Source organism: Apodemus sylvaticus, chromosome 19, assembly GCF_947179515.1.
Source record: "Apodemus sylvaticus chromosome 19, mApoSyl1.1, whole genome shotgun sequence".
NCBI lineage: Eukaryota > Metazoa > Chordata > Mammalia > Rodentia > Muridae > Apodemus > Apodemus sylvaticus.
In genome coordinates this window covers 6,028,836-6,047,987 of record NC_067490.1, presented here as the reverse complement: position 1 = coordinate 6,047,987, position 19,152 = coordinate 6,028,836, and the positions used below count along the sequence as shown (strand labels likewise).

General features: G+C 48.5%; 1 protein-coding gene across 1 annotated transcript; it reads left to right on the top strand.

The window, feature by feature from the left end:
• The first annotated feature begins 5,471 nt into the window (after positions 1 to 5,471).
• Pxt1 (peroxisomal testis enriched protein 1) lies at positions 5,472 to 14,018 on the top strand. Its single transcript, XM_052164434.1, is given in 5 exon segments — positions 5,472 to 5,476; positions 6,933 to 7,020; positions 7,023 to 7,110; positions 9,001 to 9,233; positions 13,896 to 14,018. Coding segments are annotated over 5 exon segments (519 nt in total). The 3' UTR covers positions 14,001 to 14,018.
• Positions 14,019 to 19,152: the final 5,134 nt, after the last annotated feature.

Genomic DNA, 19,152 nt, shown 5'->3' with positions numbered 1-19,152 from the left:
TCATGTTGCATCTGTGGTGTGTGTGTGTGTGTGTGTCTGTGTGTCTGTGTGTCAGTATGTGTCCATGTCCACCTTGCCAGTTTCCCCCATACCACCCATCACTAAGGGAATTCAGGGAACCCAGTCAGGAAACCAGAGTCAAAGGCTATGCAGGAGGGCTGCTCACTAGCTCATTCCCTATGGCCTGCTTAGTACCCTTACACAACCCACGGCCACCTACCCAGGGTTGACTCTACCCACAGTGTGCAGAGCACTCCATATCCATCACTAAATTTAAAAAAAAAAAGTCTCACAGCCATACGTACAGGCCAGTCTGAGGAAGGCCTCAACGGAGGATCCTTCTTCCAGTATGACTCTGGTTTGTGTCAAGTTGAAAAAAACCAGCACAGCTATATAACAAGTTTGACTGTGACTACAATTTATTTGAGACTCTGTCTCAAACAACAGAAGACCTAATGACAGATTCATTAACCTAAAACAATGTCCCTCAGCTGAGCTGAAAAACTCAGGCTGGTCTACAAAGTGAATTCCAGGACAGCCAGGGCTACACAGAGAAACCCTGTCTCAAAACAAAACAAATGCCAACAACAATACCATCACCACCAGTGTCACACACACACACAAAAAAAACCAACACAGTAATGAAATTACACGCTGGGGTCTCTGGGCCTTGGGACTACAGAGAACATACCCACTGATGAAATTGCCTTCCAACAGTTTCCCCTTCAGCTCCTGTGCCCCCGAGCAACCGCCACACCCGCAGTGGGACCGCTGCCGTTCTTGTTCTGAATACAGGACAAGCAACCTTCTCTTCCTCTTATTTCCGAGCTCCCCTCGCCCATCCTGAGCCAACACTTAACACTCGCTACCCCTCATCTACAGGGATCCGAGATAACACATTTAGTTAATAGTGAAGATTAAAAGGGTTGCCTTTTGTTTAAATTTTACATATCAGCGTATCAGACATGACACTGATTTGGATGAATATCAATTATAAGCGACATGTGAGAAATATGTATTAATGTTGATTTTTGTTACTTTAAAATTGTATCCTCAAATATCTGAACAAGGTTTATCATCTGAGATTGTAACTCTTTCTAAAGTCAGATTGGCAGGCCTGGAACTTTCATTGTTTGTAATGGCTGATTTGAAAGGCCACGCAGGCTCATTCAATTAATGGGGTTAGTATAGTTCCTAAAATATTGTACCTGCTGCCAGTAAAAACTATAGAACATTGAGAATTCTTCAAGATGTTTTACAGCCCTTAAAACTTCTAATCAACCAGGGGAGGGAGGTTTTGTCATGCAGATTTACACATAAGGAAAACAAGACATAAACAAGTAGTGTTCCAAGCTATTAAATGGTAGGTAGTGTTTATGGGCTGCTCAGCCAAGTCACCTGACCCCAGTTCCATCTCCTGGATCCCTGGGGGGGACTCCTCCACACTCCTAATAAGTAGAGACTTTTCTCGCTATTTATTTTTTCTTTTTCTTTCTTTTTTTTGGTTTTTTTGGATTTGGTTTTTTCGAGACAGGGTTTCTCTGTATACCCCTGGCTGTCCTGGAACTCACTCTGTAGACCAGGCTGGCCTCGAACTCAGAAATCCGCCTGCCTCTGCCTCCCAGAGTGCCTGTAGGCGTGCGCCACCACTATTTATTTATTTATTTATTTATTTATTTATTTATAGCGCTCTTGTTATTTATTTGTTTAGAGAAAGAGAGAGCGTCTCACTCTGTAACTCAGGCCGGCCTGGAACTCACTTTATAGCTTATGCTAGATTCATACTTGTGGCAATCCTCCTGCCTCAATCCCCTGATTACTAAAATTACACACATTCACCACCATGCTCAGCCAATAAAGTGATCACTGTGCAATCACGGGCTTCTGGGTTTGGATCTGTAAAGAGACAGGTGCATCACTCAGCATCTGCTGTACCCCCAGCTCTAAAGATGGGAGGATCCCTGGAGCTTGCTGGCCAGACCCTAGTTAGGGTATTTAAAGAGAGAAGTAAATGCATTAAGAAAAAAACAAAAACAAAAACCAAGCCAGGTGGTGGTGGTGGTGGCGGCGCATGCCTTTAATCCCAGCACTTGGGAGGCCGAGGCAGGTGGATTTCTGAGTTCGAGGTCAGCCTGGTCTGCAGAGTGAGTTCCAGGACAGCCAGGGCTACATAGAGAAACCCTGTCTCAAAAAACCAAAACCAAACAAACAAAAAAAGAAAAAAACAAAAATTAACTTTACATTTATTTTGGGTTTTTTTGTGTGTTCATTGTCTGGAGGTCAGAGGGCAACTCTAGAACTGTATCTCTCTTGCCATCATGTGGGTCCCAAGGACTGAACCCTAAGTTCCTGGCTTAGTGGCAAGTATCTTCAGCTGAGGTATCTCACTAACCTTAACTTTTCTTTCTCTTCTTCAAGACAGATTTTCTCTGTGTAGACCAGGCTAGCCTTGAACACACAGAAATCTGCCTGCCTCTGCCTCCTGAGTGCTTGTGTTAATAGTGTATACCACTACTGTAAACTGGCAACTTATTTTTTTCTTTTTTCTTTTTTTTGGGGGGGTGGGGGTTTACAGTGCTGGGATTACATGCCCGGCTGTAAATTTAAAAATTAAAAGAGGGGGCTAGAGAGATGGCTCAGTGGTTAAGAGCACCAACTGCTCTTCCAGAGGTTCTGAGTTCAAGTCCCAACAACCACATGGTGGCTCACAACCATCTGTAATGGGATCAATGCTCTCTCTAGTGTGTCTGAAGAGAGCTACAGTGTACTCATACAAAATAAATAAAATGTTAAAAAAGAAATGTCTTACCTAGATATTAAAAAAATAAAAGGGCTGGAGAGATGGCTCAGCGGTTAGGAGCACTGACTGCTTTTCCAAAGGTCCTGAGTTCAAATCCCAGCAACCACATGGTGGCTCATGACCATCTGTAATAAGATCTGACACCCTTTTCTGGACTGTCTGAAGACAGCTATAGTGTACTTACATATAATAATAAATACATCTTTAAAAAATTTAAAAAAAGAAAAGAAAAGTGATCATTCAAAAGATACTACATTGTGCATACAATTTGTAAAAATCTAACACTTGATTCATTATTATCTGTGTTGTGTTTTAAGGCAGGGAGGGTGTGATGTGCCATTGCTTGGATATGAATGTCAGGTGACAGCTTGCAGAGGTTGATTTTCTCCTTCTACCGTGGGCTCCAAGGATCCAATATATATCATCAGCCTTGCTCTGCAAGCACCTTTCCACTCTAAGGCCGCCTGCTGGCCCCGACTTCCAATGCTGTTATTTTATTTGGATACGCTGTCCTTTCAGAAAAATGGGTGGGCATTTAGGTGTGTTTAGCAAGCAAAATGAAATGACAAGGTATAATAAGATCAGTCTCACTTGTGAACCCACCATGCAACACACTAAGTAGGAATTAACGCAGGCTGAGGACCAGCCTAGGCTACAGAGTGAAATTCTGTCCCAAAAGATAAATGAAGCCAGCTATGGTAATGTGCGCCTTTAATCAGGGACCTCAGGAGACAGAGGCATGTGGATCTCTGAGTTCAAAGGTAGCTTGTTCTATATGGTAAGTTCCAGGAGAGTCGTGGCTACACAATGAGACCCTGTTAAGATGAAAGAGAGAGAGAGAGAGAGAGAGAGAGAGAGAGAGAGAGAGAGAGAGAGAGAGAAGAAGAAGAGGAGGAAGAGGAGGAAGAGAGAGAAGGAGGAGGAGGAGGAGGAGGAGGAGGAGGAGGAAGAAGAAGAAGAAGAAGAAGAAGAAGAAGAAGAAGCAAAAAGAAAAGTAATATATGGGGCTGGAGAGATGGTTGAGTGACTGCTCTTCCAGAGGACCCATGTTCAATTCCCAGCACCCACATGGCAGCTCACAACCCTCTGTAACTCCAATCCCAGGGGAGCTGATGACGCCTCTGCCCTTCGCGGGCTCCTCTTGCATCCATATAGGCCAAACACATACACATAAGCAAAGAAATAAAAATCTATGAATAAATAAAAAGAAAGAGAATGGTAGCCCAGAGAGCAGGCTGTACACACTGCATGGGAACTCGTCCCAGAGAGTTCACCGTTTAGAAAACCGCACATGCTCAGTCGGAGCACCCAGAATCCAGCTAAACTCAGCAAGCCAGAGTCCTGTAGGGCGTGGACTGGGGAGGCGTCAATGCCGACTGCCTGTAGAAGCCTTTATCTCTCCTTACCCTGGTTACTCGTTCACAGACACACTTGAGTCCCAGGCCATGTGTGAGTCCACTACAATGATCATGTTTGTGAATATATACAGTTCTTATCTCGAACCCAATGTTGGATACTGGGAAAGGGGTTGTTACCTTATTACAAGATTTTCTTTTTTAGTGCAGCCCAGTCGATTGTAGCTTTATACGCTCTTTAAAAGATTCATTAATTATTGTATTTATTTTAAAAATTCCTTTTTTATTTTATGTGAATGGGTGTTTTGCTTACATGTGTCTGTGCGCTAGGTACCTGCAGTGCCTGTAGAGGCCAGAAGAGGGCATCAGATCCCCTGGAGTTACAGCCAACTGTGAACCACCATGTGGGTGCTGGGAATTGAACTACGGGGGCCCTCTGGAAGAGCAACACAGAGCTCTTAACTGCTGAGCCATCTCTCCAGCCTTTATGTTATATGAGTTTAAACAGACTTCATTTAAAAAGAAAAAGAAGCCGGGCAGGGGTGGCACACGCTTTTAATCCCAGCACTTGGGAGGCAGAGGCAGGTGGATTTCTGAGTTCGAGGCCAGCCTGGTCTACAGAGTAAGTTCCAGAACAGCCAGGGGGGAAAAAAAAGAAAAGAAAGAAAGTTTCGAGCCTTCAAATATACATTTTCTCAAATGAGGATCAGATGCATCCATCGGACTTTACTTTCAATCGTTCACAACCACGATAGGACGCCAGACCGTGAGTGTGAGTCCGCCTTAGATACTCAAAACCCTGTCACTAAATAAATAAGTCTCAACATTTGCCCAACAAAATGTCTTTATTGACAGACACTCACAGGGACTTGAGCAGTCTCAAAAAAGAAGCTAGATGTGGACCCAGCGACGTAGCATGGAGTCTTGGCAGCCAGCTGTGTCCCTTGGCGGTTGGTTAACCATCCTTGAAGCTGGAGACTCGGTGGAGAGGTTGAAGAAGGGACTGAAGGAGCTGAGGGGGGTTTGCAGCACTGTGTGATTGTGTGTGTGTGTTTGTGTTTGTGGTGTGTGTGGTGGGGGGAGGGGGGACAGTGTCAACAAGCCAACCCCCCCAAGCTCCCGGGAACTGGACCACCAACCAAAGAGTACATATGGAGGGACCCAGGTCTCCGGCAGCATATATTGGATATAAGTGGGAGGAGATGCTCTTGGACCTGAGGGTTTTCGATGCCCCAACATAGGGGAATGCTTTCGCAGGAAGACAGGAGTGGGTGGGTAGGTGGGGGAGCACCCTCATAGAGGCAGGGGGAGTGGGAATGGGGTAGGAGGTTTCTGAAGCAGAGACCTGGAAAGGAGAAACCATTTGAAATGTAAACAAAAAAAATCCAATTAAAAAAAAAGAAAAGAAAAAAAGGAGCTGAGCAGCGGTGTGTGTGTGTGTGTGTGTGTGTGTGTCAGAGGCAGGAGGAACTCTGTGACTTCTGCCAGCCTGGTGTACAGAGCAAGGACCTGCACATGGAGGTCCGGTGTTTACATGGGCTCCGAGACTCTGAACTCATGACAGCAGGCACTGCAAGCAGGCTTACCCACGGAGCCATTTCCTAGGCCTGTGTGTATCACGTAGACTTCTCTTTAAGCAGTGCGGCTACTAAGCAGTTAAAGAAAAATTACATTTAAAAAACCCACAAAGATATTGGGTTGGATATGTGTAAGCAAATCTAAGGACCACAGATCCTAGAACAGATTTTTACGTTAATTTAAAAACACCGTAAGGTGGCTAGAGACATGACTCAGCAGTTAAGAACACTGGCTTGTCCCAAAGAGGACCAGGTTCAGATCCCAGGACCTATCTATAGGCTCACAGTCCCAGGGGATTTGACTCTCTCCTTTCCCCTCTGAGGGCACTGACTGCTTCTGGTGCACATACAGGTACAAGCAGGCAAAAATATCTGTATATAAAATAAATTTTAAAGAAAAACAGGGGCTGGCAAGATGGCTCAGTGGTTAAGAGCACACTGACTGCTCTTCCAGAGGTCCTGAGTTCAATTCCCAGCAACCACATGGTGGCTCACAACCATTTGTAAAGGGATCTGATGCCCTCTTCTGGAGTGTCTGAAGACAGCTACAGTGTATTCATAAATAAAATAAATAAATCTTAAAAGAAAGGAAGAAAGAAAAGAAATGAAAAGAAATGAAAAGAAAAACACATTTAAGAATACCTCTAGCAGGGCAGTGGTGTCGCATGCCTTTAATCCCAGCAATTGGGAGGCAGAGGCAGGCAGATTTCCGAGAACGAGGCCAGCCTGGTCTGCAGAGTGAGTTCCAGGATAGCCAGGGCTATACAGAGAAACCCTGTCTGGAAAAAGAAGAAAAAATAAGAAAACAAAAAACAATCCCCCAAAAAAATTAGAAAAGAAAAACACATTTAAGAGTAGCCTCTCCAGGCTGGGCAGTGGTGGCGCATGCCTGTAATCCCAGCACTCTGGGAGGCAGAGGCAGGCGGATTTCTGAGGCCATTCTGGTCTACAGAGTGAATTCCAGGACAGCCAGGGCTACACAGAGAAACCCTGTCTCGAAAAAATCAAATTCAAAAGACCAAAAAATAAAAAATAAATAAATAAATAAAATAAAATAAAAGAGTAGCCTCTCCCACTTCTCACACATGGACAGGACCCATGTGTTTGTGGGAAAGTCACTGATATTAGAGCATTGCTGTTCATCTGACACAGCAAACATTTACTGGGAACTCTGCGGCGTCAGGGTGTATTTTCCAACAGGGAAAACAACAATAGCAGCCCACCCAACAGCATTGTTTATGAACCTAAAGAAGTTCTGTATCCGACTTTCAAAGTAACAAATTGTTGCGGATGGCCATAGGAAAACAAACTTCTTGGGAGAAGTATGTGACCCGACTTGTCTGCCAGCAGCCCAGTCCAGCTATGTCAAGGAATCCAGGTAAGGGGCTAGCGGGTCACGCTCAGGTAAATATTTACTTAGTAATGTGCTTTCTATGGGTCTTGGGAACATAAACTTGGATGCTAAATGCATTGTTTAAAATTTAACGCGCTCGAGAGATGGTTCAGTGGTTAAGGGTACTGGCTGCTCTTGCAGAGGACCAAGGTCGGATCCCCGGCACCCACATGGTGGCTGTAACTCCAGGGAAACGGGGGCCCTCTTTCATTGACCTCTTAGGGCATCTCCAACCCACATATGCGTAAATAAAACATAAGTTCTCCTCCCCTCCCCCAGACAGGGTTTCTCTGTGTAGCCCTGGCTGTCCTGGAACTCACTCTATAGACCAGGCTGGCCTCAAACTCAGAAATCTGCCTGCCTCTGCCTCCCAAGTGCTGGGATTAAAGGCCTGTGCCACCACTGCCTGGCACAACATAAGTTCTTTAGCTGCAGGAAGTCAGGTAAACTCATTCATCTCTTTGGAAAAAAAAAAATTAGCACCGAGCCACTGGAGAAAAAAACTAATTAAGAAACTTCAACTAAAATAGATTGATTAATCTTTATTTTTAAATTTAAGTTAGTTCATTTATTTTTGGGACAAGGTCTCACTGGGTAGCCCTAGCGGACCAGGAATCCCCATGTTGACAAAGTTAATTTTGCATTTGCGGATTCCCCGGCATGTACCTCCTGGTGCTGGAGTTAAAGGTGTGTGGCCCCTCACCAAGCCACGTCCATCTTTTTATAAAACGCCATCTTCAGGGAGGCTGGAGAGATGGCTCCACGGGTAAAGTTTGTAAATTCTAGAGGTTAAGGTTGGAGATGGAGTGGTTGGTGGTAGCGCACATCTTTAATCCCAGCACTCTGGAGGCAGAGGCAGGCAGATCTCTGTGAGTTCCAGGCCAGTCTGGTCTACAGAGAGAACCCCTTTCTCAAAAAAAAACCAACAACAACAAAGCAAAACAAACTTAAAAGATGGTTCCCAGCATCTAACTGGGTGGCTCACAAACCACCTGTAACTTACACACATAACTGAAAAGAAAATACATCTTAAAATAAAAAGAACCAAGAAAGTAAAAAAAATAAGGGAAAATGAGTAAGACTGAAAAATTAAGAAAGAGGAGTCGTTAGAAGGGAGGGAGCACCGGAGGGATGGAGGGAGGAGGGAGAGGGCGGAGCTGCCCACTATTCTGAGCTCTGCCTTGGCACCCCCTTCCCATTGGTGGAGGGGAGCACGTGGCGTCTACAGACCTCTTGTTGGAGCAGTTAGGCTGGAGCCTTGGGTAAAGACGAATCCCAGGTGAGGAGGTGCCGAGGCCCCCCACTGAGCAGTGTCAAACCCCCAAGTGCTTCTCAGAGGAACCCAGGCCCCCCCCCCACACACACAGCCATTTTTTAGAACAAAATTTATGCGTGTAAGTGGTTTTTTGCCTGTGTGTCTGGTGCGGAGGCCAGGAAGAGGAGGTGGAGGCCGCTGATCCCCTGGAACCGGAGCTAACAGATGGCTGTGAGCCGCTGTCTGGGTGCTGGGAACTGAACCTGGTTCCCCTGGAGGAGCCGCCAGTGCTCTTGACTGCTGAGCCCCTTCGGGCCGACCGACCGTCATTTACATCCCTGGCTTCTCCTGAAGCTTTGGGAGTTCTGTGCTGACATTCACTCCAATGCACCCTCGAGTGGTTGCTTAAAAGCAAAAGTGGATGCTGGAAGCAAATACGTTTTCAGGTCTCCTTGGGTAAGACACTTAAAACACAACAAAGCCAGATTCTGAACAACCCGCAAGATGCAGTCATGGGGGCGGGAGGGCGTCCAGCACCAGCGCTGCTCGCTGATTGTTGAACATGTACAGCAGGGCTTGACCCGTTTCACTGGAAGGGAAGTGGGAATAAACACAATCTCATCACGCTCACGCACATGTGCGCTTGCACACGCGGCGTGGGAAGACTGCTCTGAGTTGCCGGAGATGGTTTTACAAATTCAGTGCCAGTCTCTTGAACCGCGCAGGTCCCAGTGCGCCTTGTCAGCCCAAAGAGAACGCTGGCCAGAACCACCCTCAGCCGGAAGAGATCCAGACACTGACCATGCAGCTGCGACACATCGGGGACAGTGTCAATCACAGGGTGATTCAAGAGGTGAGAACCGGCAGGGGCCTGGTTGGAGAGGGAGGAAGAGGCGGACCAATGGCCTCTGGGTCGCCAGGGTGGCCAGGAATGATCAGAATTAATGTTTACTCACCAAACATTATACCTGCAAGCCAGGACCCTGGGGCCAAGCCCTAGCTGGGTTTCTCAGAAATGGCAGCTCTCAGATGGGTTCACTGACCTCACGGGTAGAGGTCAATGAAGTTATGCCCCCGGGCTAAAGCAAGGGGGGTTCATAGAGCATAGGCACACATGCCAGCTAGGAGCCGGGATTGTGCCCATAAATGGTCAAAAACGGAGCCTCGGGGCGGGAACCCTTGGAGACAGGAAGTGATGACAGCCCTGAGTTTCCTCTGTGCTGGCAGAGTTGAGGGGAGAAGAGCAAACGTGTGTGTGTGTGTGTGTGTGTGTGTGTGTGTGTGTGTGTAGGTAGGTAGAGGTGGTGGTTCCCAGCAGCTTGTGCAGGGGTAGTAAACAGGATCCCGGCCTAACAGTTTTTTTTGCTGTCTTAAGGAAACACAATTTTTGCTGTTTTAAGGAAACACAATGCCTAACCTAAAAGGCCACAAAGATTTATACCATTCTTCTAGAAGTTTTAGTTGTAGCTATTGAATTTGAGTCCGTGATCCTTTAGACGTTCATTTTGTCAACTTTGAGCTGGAGGCCCATCTGCCCCAGTCCCTGGATGTAAGTCTCTAGGTGCCCCAGCCCCAGTTGTTGAAGAAACTGGTTTTGCCCAATTATTCAAGATCAGTTAGTTGGCTGTGGATATGGGGCTCGCTCCTGGACTCTCAGCCTGTCCTGTCCACCTCCGTAGCTAGCCTTCTGTCTGCCCTGGCTTCGCTTGCTCAGGGCCTTGACCCAGACTTGCAGATCTCTCTTGTCCTGCAGGACAGACTTACACCTCAGATCCTTTAAATCATACCTTTTGCTGTTTCCTTGTGGTTGTTGGCTTGGTGGCTGGTCTTTTTTGGGGGGGGGGATTTGGTTTTTTCAAGACGGGGTTTCTCTATATAGCCCTGGCTGGCTGTCCTGGAACTCACTCTGTAGACCAGGCTGGCCTTGAACTCAGAAATCTGCCTGCCTCTGCCTCCCAGAGTGCTGGGACTACAGGCGTGCACCACCACCGCCGGGCTTGGTGGCTGGCCTTTTGAGACAGGGCTTCACTCTGTAGCTCAGGACAGGAACTCACTTTGTAGAGCTGGCAGGACTTGAACTTTTAGACCCTCATCCGGCTCCTGCCTCCCACCTACTTAGGCTACAGAGATATGCCACCTTGGTGTCTGGCTCCACAGAATATATTTAAAAATAAAGAAAGAAATTAAGAAAAAGAAAGGTCAGATGTGGTGAAGCGTGCTTTTAGTCCCAGCACTCGGAAGGCAGAGGCAGGCAGGTCTCTCTGAGGCTATCCTCGGCTCCACAGGGAGTTTGAGGCTAGCCTGGGCTATTTAAGATCTTGTTTCAAGCAAAACAAAACAACCCCATGACATCACACTTTGGCTTCTAAGACTAATTGAGGATCTCAGTGGGTCCCTCCTGGGTACTAGGAACTGTCCCTCTGGGAACACAGTCTCTAAACTTAACCAAATTAACCTGACTGGGACTTGCCTTGTTCCTTGAGACCTGAGCTATACAGTAGTGTGACAGGGAATTCAGAGTTTGCTGGGGGCGGGGTGTGTGTGTGTGTGTGTGTGTGTGTGTGTGTGTGTCAGCTTCTGGTACTTGAGCTCCTCACTGGGAAAGCTCTCAGCAGCCCTGTGAGTTACTGCAGGGCCCACGTCAGGGGAGGCAGCAGAGTTTCAGAGAGTTGACAGAGCTGAGTGGCTAAGTGGTGATTTATAGACAGAGTGCTCAACTGGGCAGTCGTGGCCTTTATTCCCAGCACTTGGGAGGCAGAGACAGGTAGATTTCTGAGTTCAAGGCCAGCCTGGTCTACAGAGTGAGCCCTAGGACAGCCAGGGCTACACAGAGAAACCTTGTATCAAAAACAAACAGACAAAAAGTTAGACAGTGGTTTTCCTCAGGACCATGCTGGTTGGACAGGCATTCAGCTCCAGAAAGGCCAACATCCTGTTTTTCAGTTACTACGGAATCAAGTCCACATTCCTTATTCCCTTGCTGGTAGCTTCCCAGTAACTGACTGGGTCACCAGCTCTTCCCCCAGACTGTAAAACCTCCAAAAAGACCACCAGGAATCACAACCTGCTACAATCGCATGAGGGCCACAACCTGCTGTAATCTCACTGGGAGGGGGGGGTCTTTATTCAAGCTCGAGCCTGGGCCACCAACCTTCCTGATGGGACAGGAAGGAGAGTGAACCCCCAGGTCTAAGTAAGAGGGTTTATAAAGGAAAAGACCGCAAGTGGGGTCTCCAGCCTTGGCGTTACATGAGACGGTAAAGGAATGTCGTCCTTCAAACCTGATAGCGTTTGTTCAGACAGCAGGCAGAGCCCTGCAGCTGGAAAGGGACCTTCCTGACCTGGGGAAAGCACCTCGTGCTATCAGAAGCTGGTGTATTTGTACAACTGGCCCCAGGGGTCTGGGAACACTTGATTGTCTCTTTTTCACAGTCCAGGAGTGGGCTATTATCATCCCAAGGGCATTGGCTTCCGTTTCCTTCTAGGGCAGGAGCCATCCTCTCCCTCCGGAGAAGGTTGGTTGTTAATCAAAAGGGGGTGGAAGTTTCAGTGAGGCTAGGGTATGCTGCCTTTGGTCTGTTCCCAAGGCTGGCATTTACACACACACACACACACACCGCGGTGGGGAGGGGGATTTCAGGGGGAAGGAGTGCTAACTCTTCTGGCTCAGGGACAGGAGAGTGTAGGATTTGATGTTCAGGTTTCTCTTCACAGTCACCTCTCCTGAAGGAGCTCCGAAGCTCTGCCGTGCACCAGCCTTTCCAAAGCCTGGCCTCTGGGAGTTTCTGAAGGAGACAAATATCGTAGCAAATGTCTGGGAGCAAAAGACAGGAAGAAAGGGAGGCAGCACCTTAAGAGCGACAGCTGGGGGCTGGAGAGCGGGCTCAGTGGTTAAGAGCACGGACTGCTCTTCCAGAAGACCCGGTTCTACTTCCAGCGGCCACGCGGCGGCTCACAATTGTTACTACAGTTTCTGGGGGTCTGGCGCCCTCTTCTGGTCTCAGTGGGAATTGCATGCAGGCAGAATACTTATAAAAGTGCTGGAGAGTTGGCCGTGAAGAGGACGGGGAGGAGTTGCACAACCACTTGTAACTTGAGCTCCGGGGGCATTCTGTAACCTCTGGCCTCTGCGGGTACCCACCCGCGAGTGCACACACCCCATACATAGACAAACTTAATGATAATAACAGTTAATGTTAAAACACCCATACACATATAAATTTTAAAACATCTTTAAAAGAGAAAGAGAAGCTTATAAGAAGTGTGAAGGGCAAGTTCGCTGAGAAACTCAGGAGTGGTCATCTCCTCTGAAGAACGGCCTGGCTTCCAGGGAGAAAAGGTAGAAGCCGGTGGTGCACACGTAGCCCAGCACTCAGGAGGCGGAGGCGGGAAGATCAAATAGTGTGGAGACTGAGTCCTGGGGCGTCCAGGGACGCGTAGCAATGCCCCATCTCGGAAGGCAAAAGCAAATCCCACAGGAAAAAAACAGAGAGAGAGGTGGGTGAAGGGCCTTGTCACCTGAAGGGCTGCTCCCGCCGACCCCACCCCACCCCACCCCATCCCACCGCACCCCACCCCACCCCCACACATACTGTGCCATCTTGCCAGGCCAGTGTTCCACGATTAAGCTGTATTCAATGCTTTTTGTTTTTGTTTTTTTCTGTTTTTCAAAACAAGGTTTCTCTGTGTAGCCCTGCCTGTCCTGGAACTCACTCCGTAGACCAGGCTAGACTCAAACTCAAGAGCTCCTCCTGCCTCTGCCTCCCATTGCTGCAGCTAATACTCTGCTTTTCCTTTGGGGATGGAGTCTGTCTAGCTCAGGATTTCCCAGAAGCCCCCCTGCTCCTTCTGTTCCAATCTTCTCTTGGTGTGACAGGCGTGTACCACCATCCCTGGCCAGGACGCCACGTGATACCTTCAGGGGTATCATCTCTGAAGAGTGCCCTGATGGGCATCCGATGGTCAGGATGGGAAAGTGTCCCGAGGGTGGACGGGAATATATGGAAGCCAGCTGGTCACCCTCAGTCACATACCTGTGGGCTGGGTTGATTTAATATTTCATATGTGTTACATTTGTAATTTTTAAAGATTTATTTATTATTATATGTAAGTACACTGTAAGTACACCGTAGCTGTCTTCAGACACACCAGAAGAAGGCGTCAGATCTCATTATGGATGGTTGTGAGCCATCATGTGGTTGCTGGGATTTGAACTCAGGACCTCCGGAAGAGCAGCCAGTGCTCTTAACAAATGAGCCATCTCTCCAGCCCACATTTGTAATTCATTTTTACATTAGAGATCGGGGAGGAGATGGCTCAGGAGGAGGGAGGAGAGAAAGAAACCTCAGGATGTGGAGGTCGGAGGCGAACTCGCTGGGGTTGCTTCTCTCCCCCAGCACGGTGAGCTCAGGTTGGTAGGCATCCTGGCCAGCGCCTTGCTCTGCAGAGAAGGGCGCCTTTCCCTCGGCAGCCCCAAATTAGCAGCGTAACACACAAAACCTGTCTTTCCGCACAGCATCTTCCACAGGAAGTCGGGGATGCGCTGGTTCCCTTTGTGGCGCGGATGTTCCTGAGAGGCCAGATGCTGCTGCGGTTTTTCTGGAACAACCATTTGCTGTGAAGGACAAGCTCCGCCCTTGGGGCGGGCGTCCAGCTGCGGGGCGGCACCCAAACCCTCTCGGACCCCTCCTCCTCCCAAGTCGCAGACTGGATGTCCAGAGTCTACAGAGGCTCCCCCACCCCCAGCCCCACCCCGACCCCTGGGTCAAGCCCTTTGACCCTGCATTTATCACCTGTACCTACATCTTCATTAAGAACCAACTTCATTAAGAAACCGGTCTACTTGGGCCTCGGCTCTGTGCAAAGCCGGAAGGAGCTGGGTCTCCAGTCCGCAGCCTCGAGCCCTGGCCCAGCCTCCTTCCCTTCCGTTAGACACCACCTGTTCCAGGCCTATCTCCTGCTCCCACTGTACCAGGGTTTTGTTCTTTCTTTGGCCTATGGAAGCCCTCCTGTCTCTGAGGTTCCCTGAGGCCTCACCTGACCACACCCTGCACCCTGCAGCCCACAGACGTCTCTCCAGCCCCATGCCCTACAGGGGGCCTCCTGCTAGGAAGAAGCTCACTTTCTTGGGAACTGAGACAGTTACACGCGAGGCTCCCAGGATGACTCTGCCTTTTGTGTTTACTTTCTTGTTTTCCCAGCCTTTGTCTCATAGCCCATCCCGCCCCTATTAAAGAATTTGTAGTCCTAAGAAAGTTTGTTAGTAATTACGAGTAATCCTGTGTGTACACACCCTGAGTTTCTAGTATGTAGTGTTAACTTTTTAAAAATGCGAAATAAACATTTTACTGAGCGCAAGACCTCTGTGTGTCTCTTTCACCGAGGAAGGATCCACATATTTCTGCTTATGTTGGTAGACATATACTCATCCCCTGTCCTTCAAAGGGAAATGTTGCCCATCTTGTTAATCTTTTGGGTTGACTAGATGGCTTAGCCAGTAAAGGGGCTTGCCAACAAGTCTGACAGGCTAAGTTTAGTTCCCCGGACGCACATGAGAAGGAAAGACCTGACTTTAGAAAGTTGTCCTCTGCCGGGCGGTGGTGGCACACGCCTTTAATCCCAGCACTTGAGAGGCAGAGGCAGACAGGATTTCTGAGTTCGAGGGCAGCCTGGTCTACAGAGTAAGTTCCAGGACAGCCAGGGAGGGCTATGTAGAAAAACCCTGTCTCAAAAAACCAAAAAAAAAAAAAAAAAAAAAGTTGTTCTCTGATCCCGACAATTGCCCCATGCTGTGCACACACACTTGGGCACACAGAATAAGATACAGTTAAAAATATATTTTGGAGTCCTTTGAATAGGTATTCATGTGGTTTCAAAATCAAAACAATAGAAGAATTACAATGAAACCCTTATTTTTTACCATGTCCCCTCAACTATACAGAGAAATACACAAATATATATATATATTTGTGTATATACATACATACAAACATGTTTGCTCTTCCCAAATCCATAATGTTCCTCTTTTAAAAACAGAGTATTAGTTACCCATAACCTCTGGGCATCCTCCTATATGCTTTGAAGTGTCTCTGATTCACTTACAGTCCCTATCACAAGCTAATGCTATACTTTTAAATTATGTGGTTTAAGAAATAACAGCAGGGCACAGTCACTACACAGCAATTTCTTTTTCTGAATAGTTTTCTTTTAATTTTTTTGTGCATGTGTGCACTTGGGCACATGTGCACTCATGTATGGTGTGCTGTGTCTGTGTGTGTGTGCACGTGCACCCCAACTCCTCTTGCTTGCAAGAGGGTAGAGGAGTTAGGTTGTCACAAGTCCCAAGCCTTAGGCCCTTCCTCAACAAGGCCTCAGGGTTGGTTGCCTTGGGAACAGCATCACCTGCGTCCTGTCTCAGTGGGAACCACTGGAAGGCGTTGGGTTCCTTGTACAGCAGTCATAGCTTGTGGAGTTTGTTTTGCTGGCTCAGCCCCAAAGACTCTGCTCTCAGGGACACCACGTGACAGCCGGGCCCTGGCTGGAGCTGCTGTCCATTTCCTTGTGTACAATACAGGAAGCAGCCGGTGCTGGCCAGAGCCCTGACGCCCGTCTGCCCTGCATCTTGTCTCCTGTGCCTTTAGTTCTTTCTGATCTGGATCAAGCAAACCACCCAGGCCTGAGCCAGATGTAAAGTGGTAAAGACTTCGAGGGCTCAGGAGTTCTTTCCTTTTTCTCTTTCAAGAAAGTGTCTGCTTGTGTGTTTGTGTGTTTTTAAAATTCAGTTTATTACCCTGGCGGTGGTGGCACACACCTTCAATCCCAGTGAGGCAGGTGGATATCTGAGTTCAAGGCTAACCTGGTCCACAGAGTGAATTCCAGAACAGCCAGGGCTACAGAGAAACCCTGTCTTGAACCTGCCCCTGCCCCCCAAAAAACCCTGTCTCAAACCAAAAAATAAAATTAATTTTGTGCCTAAGTATATATCTGTACAGTGTGTGCAGGTGACATCAGAGGACAGAAAGGGCATCAGAACCCCTAAGTGGAGTTGCAGACAACCGTGAGCTGCCCTGTGGTTGCTGGGACTTGAACCAGGGTCCTCTGGAAGAGCAGACGGTGCTATTGATTATTGAGACGTCTCTGTAGCCCCCTTATTTTTATTTTTAATTATGCGTGTCTGGGTGCAGGCTTGTGCCTGTGTGAGTCTGGCGCCCGAGGAGGCCCACTCCATCTCCCAGAGCTGTGAGCCACCTGACAAGGGCCTGGGAGCTGGACTGGGGGCCTCTGCAAGGGCAGCGGGCGCTCGGAATAGCTGAGGCATTTCTGCAGAAGATATTTCAACATGGTGTCCTCCAGGCGGTGGTGGCGCACGCCTTTAACCCCAGCACTTGGGAGCCAGAGGCAGGCAGATTTCTGAGTTCAAGGCCAGCCTGGTCTACAGAGTGAGTTCCAGGACGGCCAGGGCTATACAGAGAAACCCTGTCTCAAAAAAAAAAAAAAAAAACAAACAAACAAACAAACAAAAAACAATAACAACAAAAAAATACAGAAAAACCATGACATCTAAGAATAATAATAGCTGAATTCAGTCAAGACTTAGACTGCTCCCAGGAGCCCAGGACACCATTTTTCTGTAAGACTAAACTTCCCAAACTCAGAGGCTCATTAAATATTTTGTTGAAGGAGTGAACGAGTAGTGGGAGGTCTTCCTGAAGTTTGACAGAAGCAATGAGTGTTGTTTTGTAAAATGAGATATGATATGGTGGGAAGCGGAGGGCGTGCCTTAGCGGGCCGTGCTGAGCCGACGCCCCCCTCCCCCAGGTACCAACCATATGGACGGGTCTGGTATAAAATGAAGTTTATGTGGGGGCGTGAGAAGAGGGGAGCCGGTGAGGACTAGGGAAGGAAGGTGGCACACTGAGGGGAGTCTGGAAAGGACAACAGTCAAACTCTGTGGACAGCTGGGGGGACACACCCTTAGTGATGCTCTGTCAGAACGTGGTCCGAGCGTGGCCTCATGGGAGGCGAGAGCTGACTGCTTGCGAGAACACACGGAGAAAACAGGAGGAGTCCTAGGGAAGATTTCTTCAAAACACGGAATTGTCCTTGGACCGTGTTTTTGCGCCCTCTGCTCCCCCCAGGTGTGGCCGCTAGGAGCGAGCCTGCTTCAGATCGCTGGTTATCGCTTGCTGCTGTGATCCAGTTAAGTGTTTAGTTTATCATTTTGATGCTTCTACGGAAAAACAGGTTTTTGCCACGTGTGGCTCGCTTAAACTCACGAGAACTTTTGTGCGAGGGTCTGAACAGAGTTGGCTGTTGTGTAAGAATCTGTCAGCTCCATACCCTGGGGTCCCACCACAGCGGTGACAGTGCTTCTCGGAGCTGTATCTACTCACGGGCCATCCATGCAGGGATGTATTCAAGGGTGTGTGTGTGTGTCCTTGTCACCTTGTGTCTTGGGGCGGAGGGAGCCACTCTAGCTGAAATAGAGCCCCCCAGCGTCTGCAGGGGCTTTGGAGCCCTCTGTAGGCGGGGCTTCGGTTGAAACTGAACCTATGGCCTCGGATTCCATGACTCATGTTTATTGAAACAACTGAGAATACTCAGACCACAACCTCGCCGTGACCCTTCGTAAACATGTAACTGTTTTAGAAACTAGGTCACTCACACACACTGGTTCACTGTCAGGTCTGCGTCTAAATAAGCAAATGGCCGACACCAGACAGAGGCTGGACTTTTCTCCTTTTTTTCTTTTTTCTTTGAGACAGGGTTTCTCTGGCCCCGGCTATCCTGGAACTCACTCTGTAGACCAGGCTGGCTTCGAACTTAGAAATCTGCCTGCCTCTGCCTCCCAAGTGCTGGGATTACAGGTGTGCGCCCCCACGGCCCGGCTGAGGCTGAGGCTGACTTCTGATGGCCGGCTGGGTGCTGCTCTCGGCTCCTCACACTTCCGACATTTGTGCCTCTTCCGCATCCTCTCCTGCATCTCCAGCTCCCTTGGTGTGTGCAGGAGCGTGCGGGATCCCAGGACATGAGCTGGAGTGGCAGTGACCAGCGTGGGCGCTGGGAAGCAGACCGGGGTCCCCTGCCAAAGCAGTCTGTGCTCTTAAGCTGAGCCATCCCTGCAGTGCCGGGCTCAAGAATTCCTGTACTTGCGAGTCACCTTTGATGCCTTAGGAACAGAAATTTAATAGTGAAGTGTGGAGCTGAGTCCATCCTTCCAGACTCACAAAGGTTTGAAGTGACCATTAAAAATCAGCGTGTCACCGGGTGGTGGTGGTGCACGCCTTTAATCCCAGCACTTGGGAGGCAGAGGCAGGTGGATTTCTGAGTTCAAGGCCAGCCTGGTCTACAGAGTGAGTTCCAGGACAGCCAGGGCTACACAGAGAAACCCTGTCTCAGGAAAAAAGAAAAGAAAAGGGAAAGGAAAGAAAGGAAGAAAGGAAAGGAAAAGAAAAGGAAAGAAGGAAAGAAAGAAAGAAAGAAAGGGAAGGAAGGAAGGAGGAAATATTTATGGAGTATGTGCGTGCTCTTGGTGTGTGGGGGTGCACCCAAGCCTCTTCCCCTGGAGCACTGTCCCCAGAGAACATCCCACTTCCCACACAGGGGACATGACAGACCAGAAAAAGATTGTCATCGAAGCCTGTGGGGACCAAGCCACCCATCAGGGTCTCTGATCAGAGGGACACAGAAGTCAAACAGGGTTCCTCAGTGGAGGGTCACATAGCAGAGAAGAGGGAGGGAGGTGGCCCCACACCCAGCCCGGCTCAGGATGC